Source organism: Astyanax mexicanus, chromosome 7, assembly GCF_023375975.1.
Source record: "Astyanax mexicanus isolate ESR-SI-001 chromosome 7, AstMex3_surface, whole genome shotgun sequence".
In the NCBI taxonomy this organism is placed as follows: Eukaryota; Metazoa; Chordata; class Actinopteri; order Characiformes; family Acestrorhamphidae; genus Astyanax; species Astyanax mexicanus.
Genome location: NC_064414.1, coordinates 21,136,971 through 21,157,021, shown reverse-complemented (window position 1 = coordinate 21,157,021; position 20,051 = coordinate 21,136,971). Strand labels below are relative to the sequence as shown.

General features: G+C 36.4%; 3 protein-coding genes across 5 annotated transcripts in view; 2 read left to right on the top strand and 1 right to left on the bottom strand.

Annotated features, from left to right (window-relative positions):
- Window positions 1-2,297: 2,297 nt before the first annotated feature.
- Window positions 2,298-8,047, top strand: prop1 (PROP paired-like homeobox 1). The gene is made up of 3 exons (XM_007255797.3): window positions 2,298-2,416; window positions 4,308-4,534; window positions 5,979-8,047. Exons 1-3 carry the CDS (start codon window positions 2,347-2,349, stop codon window positions 6,354-6,356), a joined length of 675 nt encoding a protein of 224 aa, XP_007255859.2. The 5' UTR covers window positions 2,298-2,346; the 3' UTR covers window positions 6,357-8,047.
- A 1,181-nt stretch (window positions 8,048-9,228) lies between these two features.
- On the bottom strand, window positions 9,229-15,010 carry mcfd2 (multiple coagulation factor deficiency 2, ER cargo receptor complex subunit). Of its 2 annotated transcripts, none has more exons than XM_007255778.3 (4): window positions 14,857-15,010; window positions 13,742-13,932; window positions 12,671-12,830; window positions 9,229-11,523 (listed from the first exon to the last, which is right to left on the bottom strand). In XM_007255778.3, the coding sequence occupies exons 2-4, from the start codon at window positions 13,921-13,923 to the stop codon at window positions 11,392-11,394; spliced, it is 474 nt and encodes a 157-aa protein (XP_007255840.2). In that variant the 5' UTR covers window positions 13,924-13,932; window positions 14,857-15,010; the 3' UTR covers window positions 9,229-11,391. The 2 variants fall into 2 exon arrangements, with proteins under 2 accessions (XP_007255840.2, XP_015462960.2); XM_015607474.3 differs by having other exon boundaries at window positions 14,847-14,996.
- Window positions 15,011-17,171: 2,161 nt separating this feature from the next.
- Window positions 17,172-20,051, top strand: part of ttc7a (tetratricopeptide repeat domain 7A) — an 88,014-nt gene continuing 85,134 nt past the window's right edge. The window contains exon 1 of one of the 2 annotated variants that reach the window (XM_022684975.2): window positions 17,172-17,261. Coding sequence is in view for 1 of the 2 variants with exons in the window: in XM_007255779.4 (XP_007255841.3) it covers window positions 17,309-17,365 (57 nt within the window). In the remaining variant the exon portion in view is untranslated. The other variant, XM_007255779.4, reaches the window with a different exon arrangement.

The following is a 20,051-nucleotide window of genomic DNA, read 5'->3' as shown; positions in this document are numbered from 1 at the left end:
AAAGGTAGGTAATGTTCTTAAAATGTTTAATTATATCCATGTATCAAATGCAGTAATTTTTCAAGTTTCTTTTGTATTCCACAGGTTTCCTTTCTCCAAACTTTTAAAGAACAAATAAAGAAATTCAATTTCATGCAGTCTGTGCTGTGTTTATTTGATTTATTTACATGTGCCATGTTCTGTTTTTCTTTAGTTGTTTACATGTGTTCTGTATTTTTTTTTTTGTATGTTTTAGGCAGCCTCCCTATATTCTGGCACATCATATCATGTTCATCTTGTTTGTATAAATAATAAAAGCTGTTGCAAATAATGTGGTTCCTATTCATAATCCAAATAATTCTGCATAAAATCTTCAAGTGGTGACTTCAGAATATGGACAGATCTTTGTATTCTTTGACTTCGTTCTTTTCGTGGTGAACTCTCCATAGCTGCAAGCTGAAACTTCTCCATCTTCTTTTCAACCTTAAATAAAAACATCAGATTCACTTTTAGCGACAGTATTTACAAAATGTGATAATTATTATTAACATAAAACATTTAATAAATATTACTAATAATACTCTCTCATGGGTTGCAATATTTGATTCTCATTTATTAACATGACCTAAATATAAATAAAAATGTATAAAAGACATCACTAATAAATATTGCACTGATTACAAATTAGATAATGCCCACACATACATCTAGACCTAGTTACCAGCCTGAGAGGTATATAGTAACTGTAATAAATCTCCTTTATTTAATAAGAGGACCAGCCTGAGAGGGGTACAGTAAGTGTAATATAGCTTAATATATTTATTTAGACAGTGGCCATTACACTAAGCAACATACTTTGCAGCAAAGTGTAAATAAGGTATTGCTAAACAAACCGCTAACTAGGTAGTATCTTGTCTATAATCGCACAGTCCCACAGCTAACTAGCAAGATAGGTAGCTATAATTTAGCAAACTAAGTTACTATCTCCGATTCTACAGTAGTAATTATCTTCCACACAGTCTGGCTGTATTTATAAATAATTGATCTAGTGTTCGTGTTTGAAGCTCTTTCTGAAATGAACAGAGGAGCTTTATTTATTTAGTTAGTTAGTTTAACAAGGTATATCTGGATATCTATCTTAATTTAATATGTTTACAAACCACAGAGCAAGCCGTGGTTAAAGTGAGGATTTCTACACCGTTTAAGTGATATTACATGGCCACAGTGGTGAGGTAAATGCCCTGTTTTCAGCTGTTTTACACTCACCTACTCCAGAGCAGCAGCTCTGAGCCGTGAGGCGCTACCTGTCACGTGATCTTCGGAGCGTGATGTCATTGGCTGGTTGTTGGCTCGATTGAAGGCTGAATCGATTGCTCATCCTGTGTGTCCCGGATGTTGACAGCGAATTTTGAGCGTTGTATTTTAGCAGTCGCATTTGACAGGTCGAATTTGAGCAACCTGAATTTATTTTAATTGAATTTTTTAAACTTGAATTTTTGCTTTTGAATTTTTTTACATTAAAATAAAATAAGTGAAAATGATATACTGAAAAATTAAAGTGTTTAATTCAGAGGCAAAAAAAATCACATGCGATAATTCAATGTAAAATAATTCAGTGCTAAAAATTCAAGTGCTTTTAAAATTCAAAATCTGGTGACACTGTTTTACTTCCATACATTTCTCAACATGGAATGTATGGAGAACTCCATATGTTTGCACATCTTAATATCTGTTTAAAGGAATAGCGAGACAAAAATAACACCTGAAAAATGTCATCCCTTAGTACTCTTGGTGCCAAATTATTTTAAGCGTTTAAGTGAGAAAGATTGGCAATGTTCTAAAGTTGTAAATGCTTTACTGTTCTAACTTTCTTTGCAATATGTTGCATGGCTGAAATGCAGGAATGGATGTATATTCACAAGTTCAATACAGTTAACCAAACACTTGCTACGATATCCTGGGTTTATAATGTCTGCAGTAAAAAAAAATGCATTTTCTATTCAAATTTTCCATACTGTGCCAACTGTTTCTGATTTGGGGTTGTAAATCTAATAGCATTGTCAGACATAATTTTTTTTTCATTTCAAGGTGCAGCTACCATAACTCTTATCCATAACTGTTAAGCCCACTAATATTGTGCATACATCTAAAGGACTCATATTTCTCTTACTGCATAAGAGCATAACAGCTTGCAAGCAGGTTTGAAATAGTGGTCATTGTCTCGATCACTGTTAAAAGTGTCCAGGTGACTAGGGGTGTGTACGCTACATGATGTCACAGAGGGCGGTGGTCATTTAATGAGTGTAAAAGACTCAGGTAAGCTCCTCTTAAGCTTGAGACCCCACTGTGGCTCAGAGAGGACCAGCCATGGACCCTATCAAGCCTCACCAGCCGTTCTCCGACATTTACTCTGAAGTTATTGTCAGCTCCAGTGCAGGTAAGAATTAGACAGCATTTTGAAAACAAAGAATTATGTCACAGTTTGAGAGAGGACAAAGACAAGAATATGTCCTTAACAGCCGAGGTAAAGATGAAATTTGATTTTCTTTCAAAGAAATGCAATTTTATCAAGAACACAGGCTTCCCAGCACTCATGTGTGTCCTGAATGCACCTTATTTTTGAGTTCTGCTGGGTTAGAAATACATATCTTATACTCTAAATTTGTTGAATCTTTATTGAACACGCATTTCTTTTTTCTCTTTTAGGCAGAATAGTCCAATATATGTATATTTGAGACCCTTAGTGATGCAAAAAAAAAAATCAAATTTTTTCTCAATTGCATCTGCCTGCTTTTATCACATGCTGGCGACAGTCTAAAGCCAAAGACATTGACTTAAAAAAGCTTAAAGGAGCCTCAAATCATTCCACTTTAAAAATGTTAAATACAAAGTGGCTTTGACTGCATTCATTGGAGTCAACGAGGAAAATAAGCAGTTTAAGAATGTAAGTAAAGATATAGTTAAGATAACATTATTGTTTTTGTGATAATTACTGAGTACTGTGATCTTAAGTTTATGTGAACATAAGAACTGGGCAATATAGTCTAAAAACCAATACACTGAAAATATTTAATACAAAATATTAAAAATGGCCGTATCATAATAATACCCATAATCCAAAATGTTCCAGGAAAGAATTAGATATAAAGAATTAAAGATTATGTAAGCTGCATCTGCAAAGTATGCCTGGCACATATAGTCTATGCCATAATGCCATATGAAAAACGTATCTTCAATACTGAAACTTTGCAGTAGAGACTTCAAGTCTGGAAGTCAATAAAAAAAAAGAGTTTATTCCATTTGTTTCATTCATTAGGATTTTTTTTTGCTAAATGCTAGTACATTAGAAAAAGGATTTGATGGCATTTAGCCAGAAAAGTTTTTTTCTGATGACTCCAACTCATCCCAAAATAATCCAGGGTTCTCCATCACTGCAGAAAACTTTCTTCCAAATACTTTTTATTACAATATTTTCCCAGTTTTAGCTACTGTGCTTCCTATACTCATGCAATTGCCACATAATTTTAATGGAAGTCAATGTAAAATTATTTTATTTCAGGTGATTTTGGAAATTCCTATTGGTCCATTTATCAATACATTTTGACAAAGTGTAAGAGACAGTGTGTGTGATCAAATGCGGTTGTAAACTAAACATTTACACAAATGGAGATACTTGTTTTTCATTGCATAGCGATGATATATGCCTAATAACTATTGAACATATAGGACATTTTAGGATATGAATACACAATGCTTTTAAGCTTTAAGTACAATTGTTTTGAATTGTTTTTTGTGTTTATTTGACACTCATAAAAGATAGATATAAATATTAAATTATTCACTATTATTGTCTTTATTTGCTTCACATAAGTTTAATTAAGTCAAACCTCTACTCTCAATCTGCACATTCAACCAACTTTGTGAACAAGCCATCACCACAGAGTCCTGCGACTGAACAAATTGGTCACTATTTTGGCTTTTGTCTGCCTAATCTTCACTCAATCCTCCAGCCTCTGGTATCTCTCTCTCTCACGATATTGAATTTAGGCAGCAAATCCCACAGCCTATTGGATTGCCAGTCTTTTGTTGGTCAGTGTTAGGCTCTTAAACCCTCTCTCTTCAGAGAACTGCCATTTGTGAAATGCATTCTTACAAACCAAACTCTGCCGCTGTTCACAGCTGATAAAATTCTCTATCAGTGGGAAATTGCTTGTAACCAGAGAAACCATGCCCACAGATTCCTTTAACAGAACTTCTTCTTGAAGTGACACAAAGGCCTTTCTACGCCAATGAAGTCCAATCTTCTCTGTTCTCCTCTCTGAATACAGATGTCCAGGCTCCGCCCAGGAAGGGGTCCACAGGGCCTGAGAACAGTGGAGACATGGTGGGCCGAGTGCGACCCCACCCATCACCGTCCCGCAGGAGACACCGCACCACCTTCAGCCATGAACAGCTGGAGCAGCTGGAGTTAGCCTTCAGACACAACCACTACCCTGACATCTACTACCGAGAGGAACTGGCTCAGACAACCAAACTCAACGAGGCTCGCATTCAGGTACACTTTCAGCACACAGTTAAAAACAAAAATAAACAAATCTTTAGATACTAACAATTTAGAACATACTGTAGATCCAAATGTTTAAAAACACCTAGTCAAATTAAAATGTAAAATCTGAAATCAAGAATACAGAGTTTGTCCCACCTTTGCTGAAGTAACAGCCTCTACTCTTCTGTGAAGGCCTTAAACAAAATGCTAGTACAAGAGCATTTATGAGGTCACGTATGGATGACTCTAACTTTCCCCAAAATAAACTAGGGTTCTCCATCACTGCAGAACACTTAATTCCAACTATTTCTTATTACACTATTTTTTAAATTGGTTTTGGATATTGTGCCTCCTATACTCATCCCATTACCAGATCAGTGTCACTGTTGTGTTGAGAATAGGTTTGTAATTATAAACAAAAGGACAACATTAATTGGCAAGTGAATATAAATAGAAATAACAGTGGTGGTGATTGTACTGTATATAAAAATAATTATAATGCATTCATTTCCATCTGTCCGAGCTGTTTGAATTCATAAAAGTTGTCAGCAGAGGTAAGCACCAAGATGTAAGATTTCCTGGGAAAACATTGTAATGACTTTGAACATAACACAGTGGACCAACACCAGCAGATGACATGACTCTCCAAACCATCACTGATTGTTGAAACTTCACACTAGACCTCAAGCAGTTTGGACTGTGTCTCTCCACTCTTCCTCCAGACTCTGCTCCCTTGATTTACAAATGAAATGCAAAATTTACTGATGGTCAGTAATGGTTTGGAGAGACATGTCATCTGCTGGTGTTGGTCCACTGTGTTATATCAAGTTCAAAGTCAGTGAAGCTTCTACCAGAAGATTTTACAGCACTTCATGCTTTACTCTGCTGCCAACTTTTATGGAGATGCTAATTTAATTTTCAGCAGGACTTGGCACACTGCCCACACTGCCAAAAATACCAATTGGCCTTTTATAATATTCCAATTTTCTAAGATACTGACTTTTGGGGTTTTCATTGGGTGTCATAATCATCAACAATAAAACAAATTAACACTTTAAAATAGATCACTCTGTGTGTAATACAACTATACAATATATAAGTTTCACATTTTAAACTAAATTATTAAAATAAAGTACCTGTAGATCGAACATTTACATTATAGATAGGGTTGTGCAAATTGTGTAAATGTTGTGTATACTGCTCAGTTGTCTATGCTGCAAACCAAATTTCCCTCTGCGGGGTCAATAAGTATAAGGTATAAAGTGAAAAACAGCTTTATCTGTTGTAGCTCTGGTTTCCTTTACCAATGCTTCTAAAAACTGTGACTCCAACAGCATATTTTACTTACATAATTTAAAGCATAAAAATAGGGAGAATTACCTTTAAAGAGGTTAAAAACTCTGTGTAAAGTCACACTGGGTCTCAGGTTAATGCTCTCTTATCTATTCTCCAGGTTTGGTTCCAGAACCGGCGCGCTAAGCAGAGGAAGCAGGAGCGAGTCACCCATAAAGCGGTGCCCGGGCGCCGGGCCCTGCTGAGCGGCTTGCGGGTGACCCCTGCAGGCTCGGCCAGGCAGTACCAGTGCTCTCACTCTCTCCCACACATCCCGAGGTTCCCCGCAGTGCTGCCCACTGGCGGCTACTCCCCTCACGCAGCCGCCGCTCAGCTGGCCTGCCCCGCTGCCCCTGCCCCAGCACAGCCCGTCCGGCAGCACGAGGACTGGTACAGCCAGCTGTGCAGCATCGGAGCTCCAGCCGCCAGCCTGCCCCACGCCTCTGTGTTCTCTCTGGCCTCCATGTCCGCCCTGGAGCCGGCCACTCACTGGAGCTAGAGCAGGCTGAGACAGGAGGCCTACATTCATATTACAAACTACGTCTTACAAAACTCTGTTTTTCCCCAGTTCTTAGCTGTTCTTAGCTGTTTCACAGGTGTGTTGATAGTGTGAACAAGTATGGTATATGGTATACCTCTCTATAAAGTATACCTCTCTATAAAGTGACCTTAATGCCCACATTTAATCAAGCTAGTGATAACAATTGTGCCTTCAAACACAAAACAACATTAAAGATGACACAAGAAGCAAACTTGATTTTCACTTCCAACTTTAAATACTTAAAGGAGGAATCCGGTGTAAAATGGAGCACCACATGCTAAGTGGTGAGCACCAGATACTAAGTGGTGAGCACCAGATACTAAGTTGTGAGCACCACATATTAAGTGGCACTGGATAGTATATTCACTCGTCTATACATGATTTAACAGACTGCTATGTTGTGCTGAGCACATCCTCCATCCAGTTATCAAAATCATATTTATTTAGCTAGCCATTTGTGATCTAATGTAGGCTGCTTTATTTCAGTGTGCAAAGATCTAGCTAGCTAACATTTTACACTGTAATAAAGGAGTTAACGTTAGCTTACATGGCAAGCTAACAACTTTATTTTCACTGTGGACTATTTGCTCAGCAGGGCAGGTTACTGTAAGTTGTTTGTCAGTCTAAATTATAGCTTGCTAGCTACAATTTGTTTTGGTGCTTACCTTAGTATTTGGTGCTGCTCACCACTTAGTATGTGGTGCTCTCCACTTAGTATGTGGTGCCAGGGCTGAGGCTGGAGCAGTATTAGCATTAGCTGCTAATCGCACTAAGTGCTAGCTCTTTCGCAGCTCAGAGGAGAGTATATCAGACTGTAGTCTGCGTGTTTACCATGTTACAACAAGCTATGCGGGACGAACCGCTAGCTGATAGCACCCTGGCTTACCAGAACACTCAGGGTTCCTCAGTGTAGCGCTGTTGGTGCTAACTGCGCTAAAATATTGGAAATCTAAGCTTACTGTAAGTAAAATAAAGAAGAGAAACCTGTGTAAATAAACATTCAGCACATGTTTGACTTTGAAAGAAAATGTTATTTAAAAAAATACAGTTTAAGTTACTTGCGCCTCCAGCAGCAAGACCTGCCGAATTAGAAAAGAAACATGGTGACACCCCTGTTCCTTACTATTGTCACTTAAAATGCACCTTATAATCTGGTGTGCCTTATAGTCCGTAAAAAATGGTACATCAATAACAAGTTCAAAGTAGCCCCACACTTCACTGGTAGAATTCTGAGGGCACTGATGTTTAATACGAGGCACTGAGAAATTTGAAAATGCACAGATAGTTTACTAAAAACACAGTTTATACATACACAGAACCTTCAAGTAGTTCCAGGGGCAAATGAAGGTGTTATTCAATAAAAGGTAATAACACCTACTTTACTTGAAGGGGAAAGCATCACAGGACAGCGTAAATATTGGTTTATTTATCTCTCCTTATTTACAGAATGTAAGTGTGCTGGGGGTTTGGAAAAAAAGCTATTTAAAAAATACAATCTAGTTTTAAAAAATGGTTTTAAAGCTCTGTCCCAACCATTTTAACAATTTAATGCTTTAATGAAATGTTTTAGCTCCCATATAACTGTTTCTACAAAATGTTAAAATACAAGTTATGAAATTGCTGTTGTCATGTGTGTTACATCAGGATTTTAGCCCTAAAATATTTATAGTCATGTGCCCATAAAAACATGAACATGAAAAAACATGTATGAGCTATGACTTTATCTTATTATATTTTGAATCTGTGGTATCAATGTTCAGAAGTGGGGTTTGGGTTTGGGCCCGTATGGTTTAAAATTAACTATTTTTTAACAAAGCAATAAAAGAATATAATGCTCAAACAAGCTAACCAACCAGCACTCAGTGTGTGTGTGTGTTGTTTGAGGCTGACTACTTTAGCTCTTTTCCTGCTCTGATATACTGACTCATAGCATGACAAATAGCTAGTATGAATTTTGAGCATATATCTGTAGCATAAATGTTAGGACTGGCCAGTTAATCAAAATGATAAAAAAACAGCATTACTAACTCTAACCAATGTAATTTGGTATATATGGGTTATAGAGGCTTGTATAGTAGATCTGCCCTTTCTAGTTTCTGGCATGGAAGCAAGGATGACTCAAACACTGATTCATATGAGCAACTCAAAACAGTTTCTTCCAAAGAAGTCTACCAAAGAAATAGGCATGTTTGTCATTCATTAATCATAATCGAGGTTAATTAACTGTGATATTGATATAAGGTCATATCACCCAGCACTTATATAGGCAATGAAATAAACAGCAGATTGTAATATGAACACCATTCTCGGTTAAGAAACTTAAATAAAAAAGTAAATAATCATATCATGATGTTAATAATGCACTGTGTATTCAAACTGGAATTAAATAAACACTAATGGGCGGATATAATCTGACTCAGATTTGCAATGGACAGTGAGAACAGTGTGACCTTTCCATTTATACCTTTACTTGCATTGTGAGAGTTGTGTATTTCCAAGCATTAGTGGAATGAGGAAAACAAAACAAACAAAAACATCTATTTAATAAAAACTTTAAAATTGTAATCCAGATAATGTAATGTGAACAGAACCAAAAAGAAGCCTGAAAAGTAGCCCAGAAGCCTAAAATATGCCTTAACCGTTCTAATGATCTAGGTTATTCCGCTGAACCAATAATAATTACTGAGAAATTAAATTAATGTGCACTGGACTGGTTCAAGCCAAGTGCTGTTCTGTTTACAAGATTTGATCTGAGCACATTCTTAATTCTATATTTTACGCTTATTAACTTTACTATTATCTTTTAATAAAAAACAACAGCCAACAGAAATGGTATTTCACATTTTATTAATTACAGTTCCAAAAACACAAGACGTTCTCTAAATTATTGCTATACTGTTCTAACACAAAAATAATTCAATTTAAAGTCTTACTTTATTCACAAATTCATGAGCATCAAACTGTGAAAATAGAACAATCTTAACAGAGTTTGGTTTACATTCTGAATGACTTGTTTTAAACAGATGAGGTTTATTTGAATGCTACTGTGGGTCCTTAAATATTTAGATTTTAAATAAGATAAGAGAGGACAATACAAATATTTCTTATTCATCACAACATGTTTATCAATTGAGTATATTCAAATCAGGATAAGACTGTCAAACACTATGTGACAGTCTCAGCCTACATTCAATCTCTGTGATAGAAAAGAAAGATTGAGCAGCCTATAATATGTAAATACCCATAGCTGTCAGTGTGTTTCCTGGTCATGCATTAGAAACCTCAGATTCTGATGGGGTCTCTGCTCTTATACACCTGGAACAAGTGTGTTACAGCAGGTGAACTAAACTGCAAAACAAAATGAATGAGTTGGAAACTTAACTTAAGAGTGTTTTCACACCAATTTATCTTTTCACCTCAATTTTTATCTACTTTTAATGTGCTTCATTTGGGCAGGTATAAATACAGTAATTGCATTCAGGTGCAGAAAAAAACAAATGTATTGTGTCCCACTAAAGGGAGTGGTCTCTGTCTAGTTCCAAACAATCTCTGAGTTTGTTGTAAGAATGTAATCCGACCTCGATGTGACCTAACAAATCAGCTGTACTATGCAAGTTAAGATAAATGGCTGTTCAGGTGCAGTTTAACCTGGTAGATTACTCAGAAATCCTTCCATTGCTCCAAGCTGGATTACACCAAAATATTGTCAAGGCCAGAACACAGGACCTTCTTCCTGAATTTACTTTCTTGATACCCCCCTAAACAGGTCTGACCAATAACATGGTTTGTTGCGTTGTGTTGTATTGTATTTCGGTGCTTTTTCCTTGTGCAAAAACAAATCAAACTATGGGGAAAACACCCCTTATTAACTTATTTAGACCAGAGCAAAAAAACTACAGGTATGAAAGAATCCTTAGTTTAAGTAATTCCCCATTGGAAACACAACTGAAAATTAGAATAATTGGGAAACACTACTCTTCGCAGGTGAGTATGTGACCAGGGTAAAAGATTCAGCTAAAGAACTTGTATTAAGTGCATTAAACCAAAACTAATTATAACACTTAAATGAGAAATCTGATAAATACTGTATGTTCTCTCTCTCTCTCACACACACACACACACACACACACGTCCAACAGCAATTATGTAATCATAAACATCAACCAGTGGTTCCCCACAGGTTTACAACTGGTTCTCCACAGTGAAGTCAGCAAAAAACATGTGGTCCTTCTTGGAAATGTGAACTCACACAGGCACGAAGCATGGTTAACAGTGTAGCTGGCATTAGGCAACAGTTATCCACATGAGCCGATCTTCTAGAAAAGTCACGGGGGTCATGAAACACAGACCGCAGTGCAACTTTCTACACATGTCAGATCAAAATGTTCTCCTTAGTAAGGCAGACATCATCATATCTTTTTTTTTTACAGATGCAATTATGCCTCATTTCATATCCACATGAGAAGATGGCAGTACAGAAATAATAAAAGGAGGGTGTTTTTTTTTTTTCTTACAGCAGACAAAAAATAATGTTTGGCAGTTTATGCATTAGGGGTTAATCACGTGGTTCATTATGCTGTACTGTACGATCTTGTAATGTAATGTAAGATGACTTTTACATGCACATCACTTCACAATACAACCCGTATGACTTCTTCCCATCAGAGTTTACAGTATTCTGACAGATTATAGTAATATGGGAGGTAGGCCCATACTGCTCAGATCCAGGCTTGGAGGGTCACTGCACTGCACAGTTTCCTGTCCAACAGTTATGAAGTGCCTTATGAGGTCAAGAGCATGTACTGGGGCTGGGAATATCACCTGGGAACCTGGGAACGTGCAGCACTGTGGTCCTCCAGGACGAGATCTGAGTATTACTGTAGGCTGTCCTACAGATGTGAGACGCATATAATACACAAATTATCAACAGTATTAGATTTGTACTTCAGAGGTAAACAGAGCTCACAGTAAGGCAGTAGGCACTCTATCAGATTTATTCGAGTGACCGCGCAAACTCAGCGTAGTCAATGTAGCCGTCATTGTTTCGGTCATCATCTCTGAGGACTTCATCGATGAGGCGGATGAGCTCCTCCTCTTTCATTGGGTGGCTGTTCTCACCTCTCTCCTGCAAAACAAGATGACACATTCATGAGACGCAGCCGTGAGTCATGTTTGAAACTAATTATACAGCAGTTGTTATGTAACAGCAGTAATGATGTTATGTTTTCTGTCTGTAACCACTACGATCAATCATTTTAAAGGATCCATATCAAACATTTTACTTTGCATTCTATATTGTTTCTAGAGCTGCCTGTAGAGCTTTTTGTGTCCAATTTTCTCTCTGATTCATTCATATAAACTCCCCTTATCATTATCAATGCTCAGAATACACTTAATTCATGACCCCTGTTAACCCTAACTTTGTATTAAAGCGTCACTTTAGTATTTCTTGCTCCTGAGCTCCCTATACAGTCAATAAGTGAAATTCACACTTGCAAGCCGTCCTGCAAGGAGATCTGACTTTACACATGCATTTATGGACAAACTGAGACATACAAAACTGGCACCCAAGTGAAAGAATCATGTGGACTGACTTTGTAGAGTAATATTACAGAATTTTAGATAGTGTAGTTAGCAGCGAGTGGCAAGGATAGAGGCGCTATTTTCCAATGTACAGCTCAGTAGATCACCACAATATTTTTAAAGCTGTTATTTTAAGGTAAAATTATACATAGTGTTGCTTTAAGATGGATAATAAGATATCTGAGCTTTGTCCTGGTTGGCTGTCTTGATTAGCCTTATTCAAGAAGTACTCAAAGCACTGCAACAATGTGTGGAAGGGCATAATGTTTCATATTACTTTTAACTTCATTATTTCAAGGGAAGAACATTTAGTGTTCCATGATATGGGCTCTTTAGGACGCTGTATTTAAAACAAATTATTATGGGTGCATTTATTCAATTTAACTAAACCATTTGTAATTGCTGAACCCATGGTGTTTCAATGCCTTTTGCTGCCCTAGGTAAGACTGGAAATCAAAAAGAAAGGGATAAGATAATTAGTGCTCATCTTATTTAAAACAAATACACAATATAAGAAATGTGACCCAACAAGTTCAGCAGCTGACATCTACAATACCTAAAAAGTCAACACACCTGATTAAATGGTAACTCAGAAAGTTAAGATCAGCTAAATGACAAGAAGAATTGTGCTGGTCAGTACTGCATCAGAAAATAACCGAAACCAACCCTGAAGGTTTGCAGCCACCCACCTCTTTATGTACATGTGTAATAGCAGTGGCAAGCTCAAGCCCATCAAGCAAGTTGTTGCCATCGTAGTCATGCATTTTGAAATAATGGAGCTGCAGTTCTTGAGGGGTCATGTCTGATTCGGGTTTCTCGATCACCCCTTCCAAATGCTCCATGATGTGGCTTAAAAGAGAGATGGGGAAAAAAAAAAAAGCAAATGTGAAAAAAAGCACAAGGCAACCACTCATCATGATTCACGGAGTAAATACTATAAACAACAAATGTTGCAGTTTGAAATGAGTGCTTGTTTAAAGCTTAGCATCATGTGCAATATTAAATTATAGAAAGAGCGTAAAGCACAAGTTCCTGTTATTATTAAATACATATTTTTAAATGTTAATATATATATATATATATGCAAAAAACTTAGATTCTGTGTGCTTTTATTTGTGCAATGCATTTCACTTTTTAAACTATAGTGATTACCAAGAATCCTCAAAATTAGGATGTGATAAGTCTGAAAAATGTAGGTATCAATATTTTCTCATTACACAATTAGAAATAGATAAAAAATTCCAACAGAATTTTTGGCTCTTTTTTTAAAACTAAATAATCCTTTTATAATTAGAAACAGGTGTCTTAAATTCTGATCTAGAAAGTGCTAAAGTTGAAGGTGAATACAGTTAGTTACTTTAAAACAGACACGGGTTTTTCAAATCACTTGGAAATTTAAAAAGACAGCAGTAAATGTCTCTCTTAAGTATTTCACTAGAAAAACATATTCAACATTTAAATGCAATCCCAAATCCCAAGTCTTAAATCTCTGCAGATTTGGCACTGAGCTTAGAACACCTTTTTTATTCTGAAATGCTTGATTAAATATGAGATTCAATGTACTATTGAAATTATGTTTTGGCAGCAGTCGAAAATGTCTCACTCAGTTTAGTTTTTTTTTTTTTTTTTTTGTCCAAACAGGCTGCATTAACTTCAAGCCCCCTAAATAGCAGGCCAGGATATTAAACACTTACTTATTAACTTACAGTTAAGCAAACTGAAAGACAAATGACACAAAAAATCACATTCAGTGCACTCACTCTTTGTCCTGGACCATGTTCCTGTCCAGGCGAGTGATGGGAGGGTACGCATCTCCACCCTGAGGTGACCCAGCCACTTGCTCATGATGACCCCCATGGGACTGGACACCCAGCAGGCAGCAGGACAGCAGCAAAAGCCAAAGCCCTATCGTGGACTGCCCATGTCTTCTTCTACTCTGCATTTTAAAGTGCTGAAAAAATACAGATTTGCATTAACATTCACACGTAGGAAAACACAACATGCTGGAGCTGTAGGTCTGTGACTGCGTGTAAACTATGATTCAATATGATATATATTTAATGAATTAAGAAAAGGATGTAGTTTGTGAACATGAACAATAATATGAAGGCTTGTTTTGCTTTCAGACAATCTACACTGTTGTGCCTTCAAATAAAATAAGCTTGTCTCTGGAACTTTCTACCACTCAAGCTAAGAACATGTGATAATATAAATTTCTATTTAAAGACTCTCAAGTCAAGTCTGGAAATGGTGACATGACCAACATCACAAATAATTATATAAAAAAAGATCTACATAAATTATTATTATTATTATTATTATAGTTTTTGTCACCCATTTTCCGTCTAAACCCCAAGTGTGTACCTATAATGCAAATTTAATTTAGGAAAACAATTGTTTTGCACATTCCCTGCACAATTTGGTATTTTTATGTTAACCAGATGTATTGTGCATCAAATATAGATTTTTTAAATTATAAAATGTGTAATTAACACATAAATAAATCAACGAATAAAGAAAAATAGACAAGTGATCAACGCCAAGAATACTGTGATCCGTGAAAAACCCATCTGTAATACACGAGACAGATCTCATCCAGATGACTGACAGACAGAGCGAGATAGGGGACAGACAGATAGAGAGACAGACAGACTGGTAGAGACACAGAAAAGCAGGTTTAAATATAATCGAAGCTTCGCATTAAGTGTAATGACCTGATTTGTGTTTCAGTCCTCTAGTTAATAAATAAACACACTGTAGCTATAGAACAGATTTCACTCAGACCAGCTGTTTACATTTAGCTTAGCTTCCCCTCTCTCTATTTTTGCTGCTAAAAAAACCCAAGTCTCCAGACTTCAGACCAACCTCTCCTCACCTGCCCTGAACTCCGGTTTATCCGGTTTAAAATGATGAAAATCTTGTTTTCTTCTTCCTTTGCTTCTCCTAAACAACAATCCACTCCAAACTCCTGCAGGACGGATCACGCAGTTCTGACCCTTCCCGCTTGCCGTAGTTACCTTTAACCTTATGGACACGACAGCGAAATCTGATTGGATGTTGCGAAAAGCGATCATAAAACCTAATACAACGAAAATAATATTTATATAATCTTTATCATTTATGATCATATTTATTTTTGCATTTTAATTATTTATCATTGTCATTATTGTTTATCATAAAGTATTGTTGTGTGTATTTTCTGTTAATTATTCTTTTTATAATTTTAGTGTTGTTTTATAGTAATCATGTTTTATACCAACAGAAAGATTGATAGGAATTTGGTTACTTGAATCAGATTGGTTAATTGAATTAATTGGTTACTTGAATCTGATCAAAATATAAGATATAAGTGAAACAGTAAAAATGTACAGCAAGAGATGAAATGCCATAAAATTAAAGACATTTTAATGCTCACTCAAACCGGATCATTGTAATGCAGTCTCTGAATATTGTTACATCTGATCGGGTTAAACAGAGAATAGACACTTTAGAGTCTTTTCCGAGTTTCCGAGCCACCAGAGGAATGAATGGGTTCTTACTGAACATTTAGGTAAAATCATTTTAAAATCAGTTTATTCATGTTTAATAATGTTTATACTGAAAAAACATTCACTTCCTCTTTAACATAGAACAATATCAAATGTTTCAGCACCGCAGACACAATATATAAAGCTTTTGATTTTAAATTTTAATTAATTTTATTATATATATTTTTTTTTTGCCGTTTACCTCCATACTCCCATTCATTTTTTCTCACTTGCGTGCTCCCTCTAGCGGTGTGAAGTCATGTTCTGATATAACGAGGGAAATCAATTAAATAATTTATTTAAACTCGGGAGTACATTGAGGGTAACCATGGGCGTGGTAGTGGGGGGAAAAGTGGACCTAACTACCCAGGGCCCGAGTACGGAGAGGGGCTCATGAAAATCCTGATTTGTTTTCTCTTATGTTCCTTGTGTACTGGCATGGATAGAGGCCCACTTACAGTGACAGTGAACAGGACCCAGAATTTGTTGCTACGCCCCTGCTCCTCTCTCCCTCTCCTCCTCCCTCATGCTTCTCTACAGTGTGTATGTCTCGCTTTCCAGGATTAGCCTTTGTTTACCCTGCCTGTTGTCTTCCTCGCTTATGCTTTGCGTGATCTCTGTTTCCACCCGAAAGGTTTACACCCGTTTTCATTTTCCACCCGTTTTTGTTTCCCACCCGTTTTCTTTTTGCACCCGTTTTCGTTTTACAACCGTTTTCATTTTCCGCCTCTTTTCGTTGTCCACCTTTTTTCGTTTTCCACCCGTTTTCATCTTCCCCCCGTTTTCGTTTCCCACCCGTTTTCATTTCCCCCCGTTTTCATTCTCCACCGGTTTCCTCCATTTTTTTGCTCACGTTCCTTGTATACTGGCTTGGACAGGGGCATGTCAGTTCAAAAGTATCAAAAGTATCAGTACTGTGTTGATTGGAGGGGGGAGGGTGGATCAGGATGCTGAGTGAGATAAAAAACGAATGTAAAAAAAAAACAAATAAATAAAACAAATTAAGAAAATCAAACTAATAACAATAGGACAAAGGTAAAAAAAAGAAAACAAAAAAAATGAACAAACTAAAATCAGACAAAAAAAAAAAAATAAACTAGGAAAACAAATAATAAAAAAAATGAGTCAAATGTAAAATTAGGAAAACAAATTAAGAAAATAAAACAATTAAAATAGGACGGCTGTAAAACAAATCAAAATAAAACAAATTAAAACAGATCAAATGTAAAAAAAAAAAAAAAAAGAAAACAAATTAATAAAAAAATAAAAATATGACAAATGTCAAACAGAAACTAATTAAGAAAACAAATTAGGAAAAAAAACGAAATACAAATAAATAGGACAAATATATAAAAAAAATTAAGAAAACAAATTAAATAGGATAAATGTAAGACAGAGGTGGTTAGAGAGTAAAATAGTAAAAAGTGACTCTTGCTCTCTGCTGCACTAAAGCTAAAATTAGATTTCCCCAGCACATTAAAAACTGAGTGTGATCTAATCACAGGTAGAAGTCTGATAAACTGCGCTGTTTAAAATCAGCGTGTCTGTATTGTATGAAAGTGGGCGGGCTTTCCATAACCCGGCTCTGGTGATTGGTGATAGTAATACAGCTGAAAGGTGATTGGCTGTCGGTGCCGCAGCGTCACTAAAGCCTGTGCTGTGGGCGGACTGATCTGATAATCCAGCCTGTGGGAAAGTGAGAGAGAGAGCGACAGAGAGAGAGAGACAGACAGACTCCTCAGTTCTGTTCACTGTAGGTTTAGAGAGACAGTAGGTCAGTCTGACCGCTCGACTGTCCGAATGGCGAACCTTTGCAAAGAACATGAGACTGCGAAGTCTATATTCCGCCGGCTGGAGGTTCAGTTTCCGTGTTTCTGGGGAGTAGTTAGTTACAGTAGAAACCTGCAGTCTGTTTTAGAATTAGTAACGGTAGTAACGGGAACTAGTTAACCTAACTAACAGAACTGTAGCTGCTTATAGTCTGTAGTGTAGTTAAATAGACTAGTTGTAGTGTTTAACCTGCTATTTACCCTGTATCTGTTATTACAACTCTAGAATTAATAAGATAATAGTGAAGTTGGCGTTTTTTTAATTAGTCCTATAAACCAAGCAAGCGTTATTTTCCGGTCAGGCTGTGCTACTGTTTAGATTATACCCCAAATTATAAACCTGTCTGTCTTTGTGTATGAACTAAATGTTTGTTTTTAGACATATATATATATATTGTTATTGTTTTGTGAACTCGGACGTGACCTATTTTACAGATTCCTCTAGTATTAAAAGAAAGTATTTTTACATTATTCCGCTGGATGGCGGTAAAGTCACATTAGTTTACCCGGGTCTGGCACGCCGTGCATTTTAATACCAGAATACAAGAAGTATTAAAATAGGTATTTTATACAGAGGCATATACCGGCTAGTCAGTTAGCTACACTGCTCGGGCTGTGTTAAGGGAGCGTGGTGTTCTCAGAACTGTGCTGTTCTCATGCTCCGGTAATGTAATTACTGTAAGCCCTGTAACTGAGTTTAACAAACCAACGGAAAGCCTTTCTGTGAGGAAGCACTGTGGCAATCCGGATTCCCTCCAACACAGTGACGTGTATAACACTGAGACCTATACTTCCTCAACAGGATATAGTGGAACAGAGATCAAGAAATATATATTTTTGTTTATTGTATTGTATAATTTTATTTTTAGACAGTGGTGTTGTGGTTTGGAAGTTTGTGAACCCTTAAAATTGGCTGTATTCATGCAAAATATTGATCTAAAACATCATCAGATTTCCTTCTCATGTTTTACAAGTAAACAAGGAGAATTTCAACAATCGTATTAGACATGGTCATTATTAAAAAAAAAAAAACACGTATGACCTAATATAACATGGAAATAGGAAATAGTCTAATAATAAGTTTCTGTAGCAAAACTTTTTTTGGATCAGAAGATAAATTAAAGGTGAAATTTTTATTTTGTTCTATTTAATCTATCAACAACACATGAAGTTAGGCCCAGAAATATTTGGACAGTGACACAGTCTTCCTGATTTGGGCTCTGTATGCCACAACACTGGATTTGAAATAAAAACAAAGACTTTCAGCTTTATTTCAAAGGGTTGAACAAAACATACAACCATTTTTCTACAAAACTTTTCAGGGGATCAAAAGTAATTGAACAAAAGTTAAGCAAGTAAAAGGCCTGGAGCTGATTCCAGGTGTGGCTTTTGCATTTGGATACTGTTGTTGTGAACCGATCAAAGGAGTTCTCAATGAAAGTGAAACAGACCATCATTAGACTGATAGTCCACCAGAGAGATACCAGAATTGTTAAGAATGGCTAAATCAATGACTTGGTACATTCTAGGTAAGAAAGAGTGCAGGGGTGAGCTCAGGAACTTAAAAAGACTTGGACGTCTACAGATGGCAACAGTGGGCTATGATTGCAGAGTTTTTTCCATGGTGAAGAACAAACATTTCACAACATCCACCCAAGTAAAGAACACTCTCCAGAAATAGATGTATCAGTATTTAAGTCTACCATAAAGTGAAGACTTTATAAGAGCATATACAGATGGTTCACACCCCAGAGCAAATAATTAATATAAAGGCCAGATTAGACTTAAAAAAAAAAACATCTAAAAGGACAGTTCTGGAACAGAGTTCTTTAGACAGGTGAAACTAAGATCAACCATAATGATGGAAAGAAAGTATGTAGAAGGCTTGAAAAGGCTTGACACAAAGCTCTCCACATTTTCTGTTAAACATGGTGGTGGTGTGAGTCTGCATGGCTTTCAGTGGCAATGGGTGCCTAGTATTTTTAATGATTTGACAGAAGACAGAAGCATAAGGATGAATTCTGAAGTGTACAGAGATTTACCTTCTGCTCAGATTCAACCAAATGCAGTGAGGTTGATTGGAAGGTACTTCAGAGTACAGATGGACAATGACACAAAACATACTGCGAAAGCACTCAATGAGTTTTTTAAGGTGGAATATTGTGCAGTGGCCAATTCAATCACTAGATCTGAACCCGTTCGAGTAGCACTTTACTTTCTTATGACAAAACTAAAGGCAGAAAGACCCACAAACCAGCAACAACTGAAAGGAGCTACAGTAAAGACCTGGAAAAGCCAGTGTTTGGTAATATTGATGGGTTCCAGACTCCAGGCAGTCATTACCTGTAAAGTTTTTTCAAAAGTATTACAAATGAAACTCTGAAATGAGAAGGCTTTGTGAAATTGTTGCAGTTGCCAAACACATAGAATATAGGATATTTTTGTTCAATGCTTTAAATTAAACCTGAAAGTACACATTTTAATCACATCTCAGTTGTTTCATTTTAAATCCAGTGTGGTGGCATTCAAAGCCCACATCAGGAAGATTGTGTCTCAAGAGTTTCATGTAGCATGCAGTATTTGGTTCTTTTTAATCTACTTTTAGCAAATAAAAGTAAAAGATGAGAAGTTTAAAATTCTATATAAATATATATATATAGTATACTTAATAAATTATTAACTACAAAGTGCTCCTACAGTGAGGATAGAAACAA

Bases quoted from the DNA above. Each gene is read 5' to 3' on its own strand.
- prop1 (XM_007255797.3), top strand. From the start codon at position 2,347: ATGGACCCTATCAAGCCTCACCAGCCGTTCTCCGACATTTACTCTGAA. The intron at 2,417-4,307 runs GTAAGAATTAGA...CTCTGAATACAG, and splicing joins TATTGTCAGCTCCAGTGCAG to ATGTCCAGGCTCCGCCCAGG. The intron at 4,535-5,978 runs GTACACTTTCAG...TCTATTCTCCAG, and splicing joins TCAACGAGGCTCGCATTCAG to GTTTGGTTCCAGAACCGGCG.
- mcfd2 (XM_007255778.3), bottom strand. From the start codon at position 13,923: ATGCAGAGTAGAAGAAGACATGGGCAGTCCACGATAGGGCTTTGGCTT. The intron at 12,831-13,741 runs GTGAGTGCACTG...CTCTCTTTTAAG, and splicing joins AACATGGTCCAGGACAAAGA to CCACATCATGGAGCATTTGG. The intron at 11,524-12,670 runs GTGGGTGGCTGC...CTTGTTTTGCAG, and splicing joins TTACACATGTACATAAAGAG to GAGAGAGGTGAGAACAGCCA.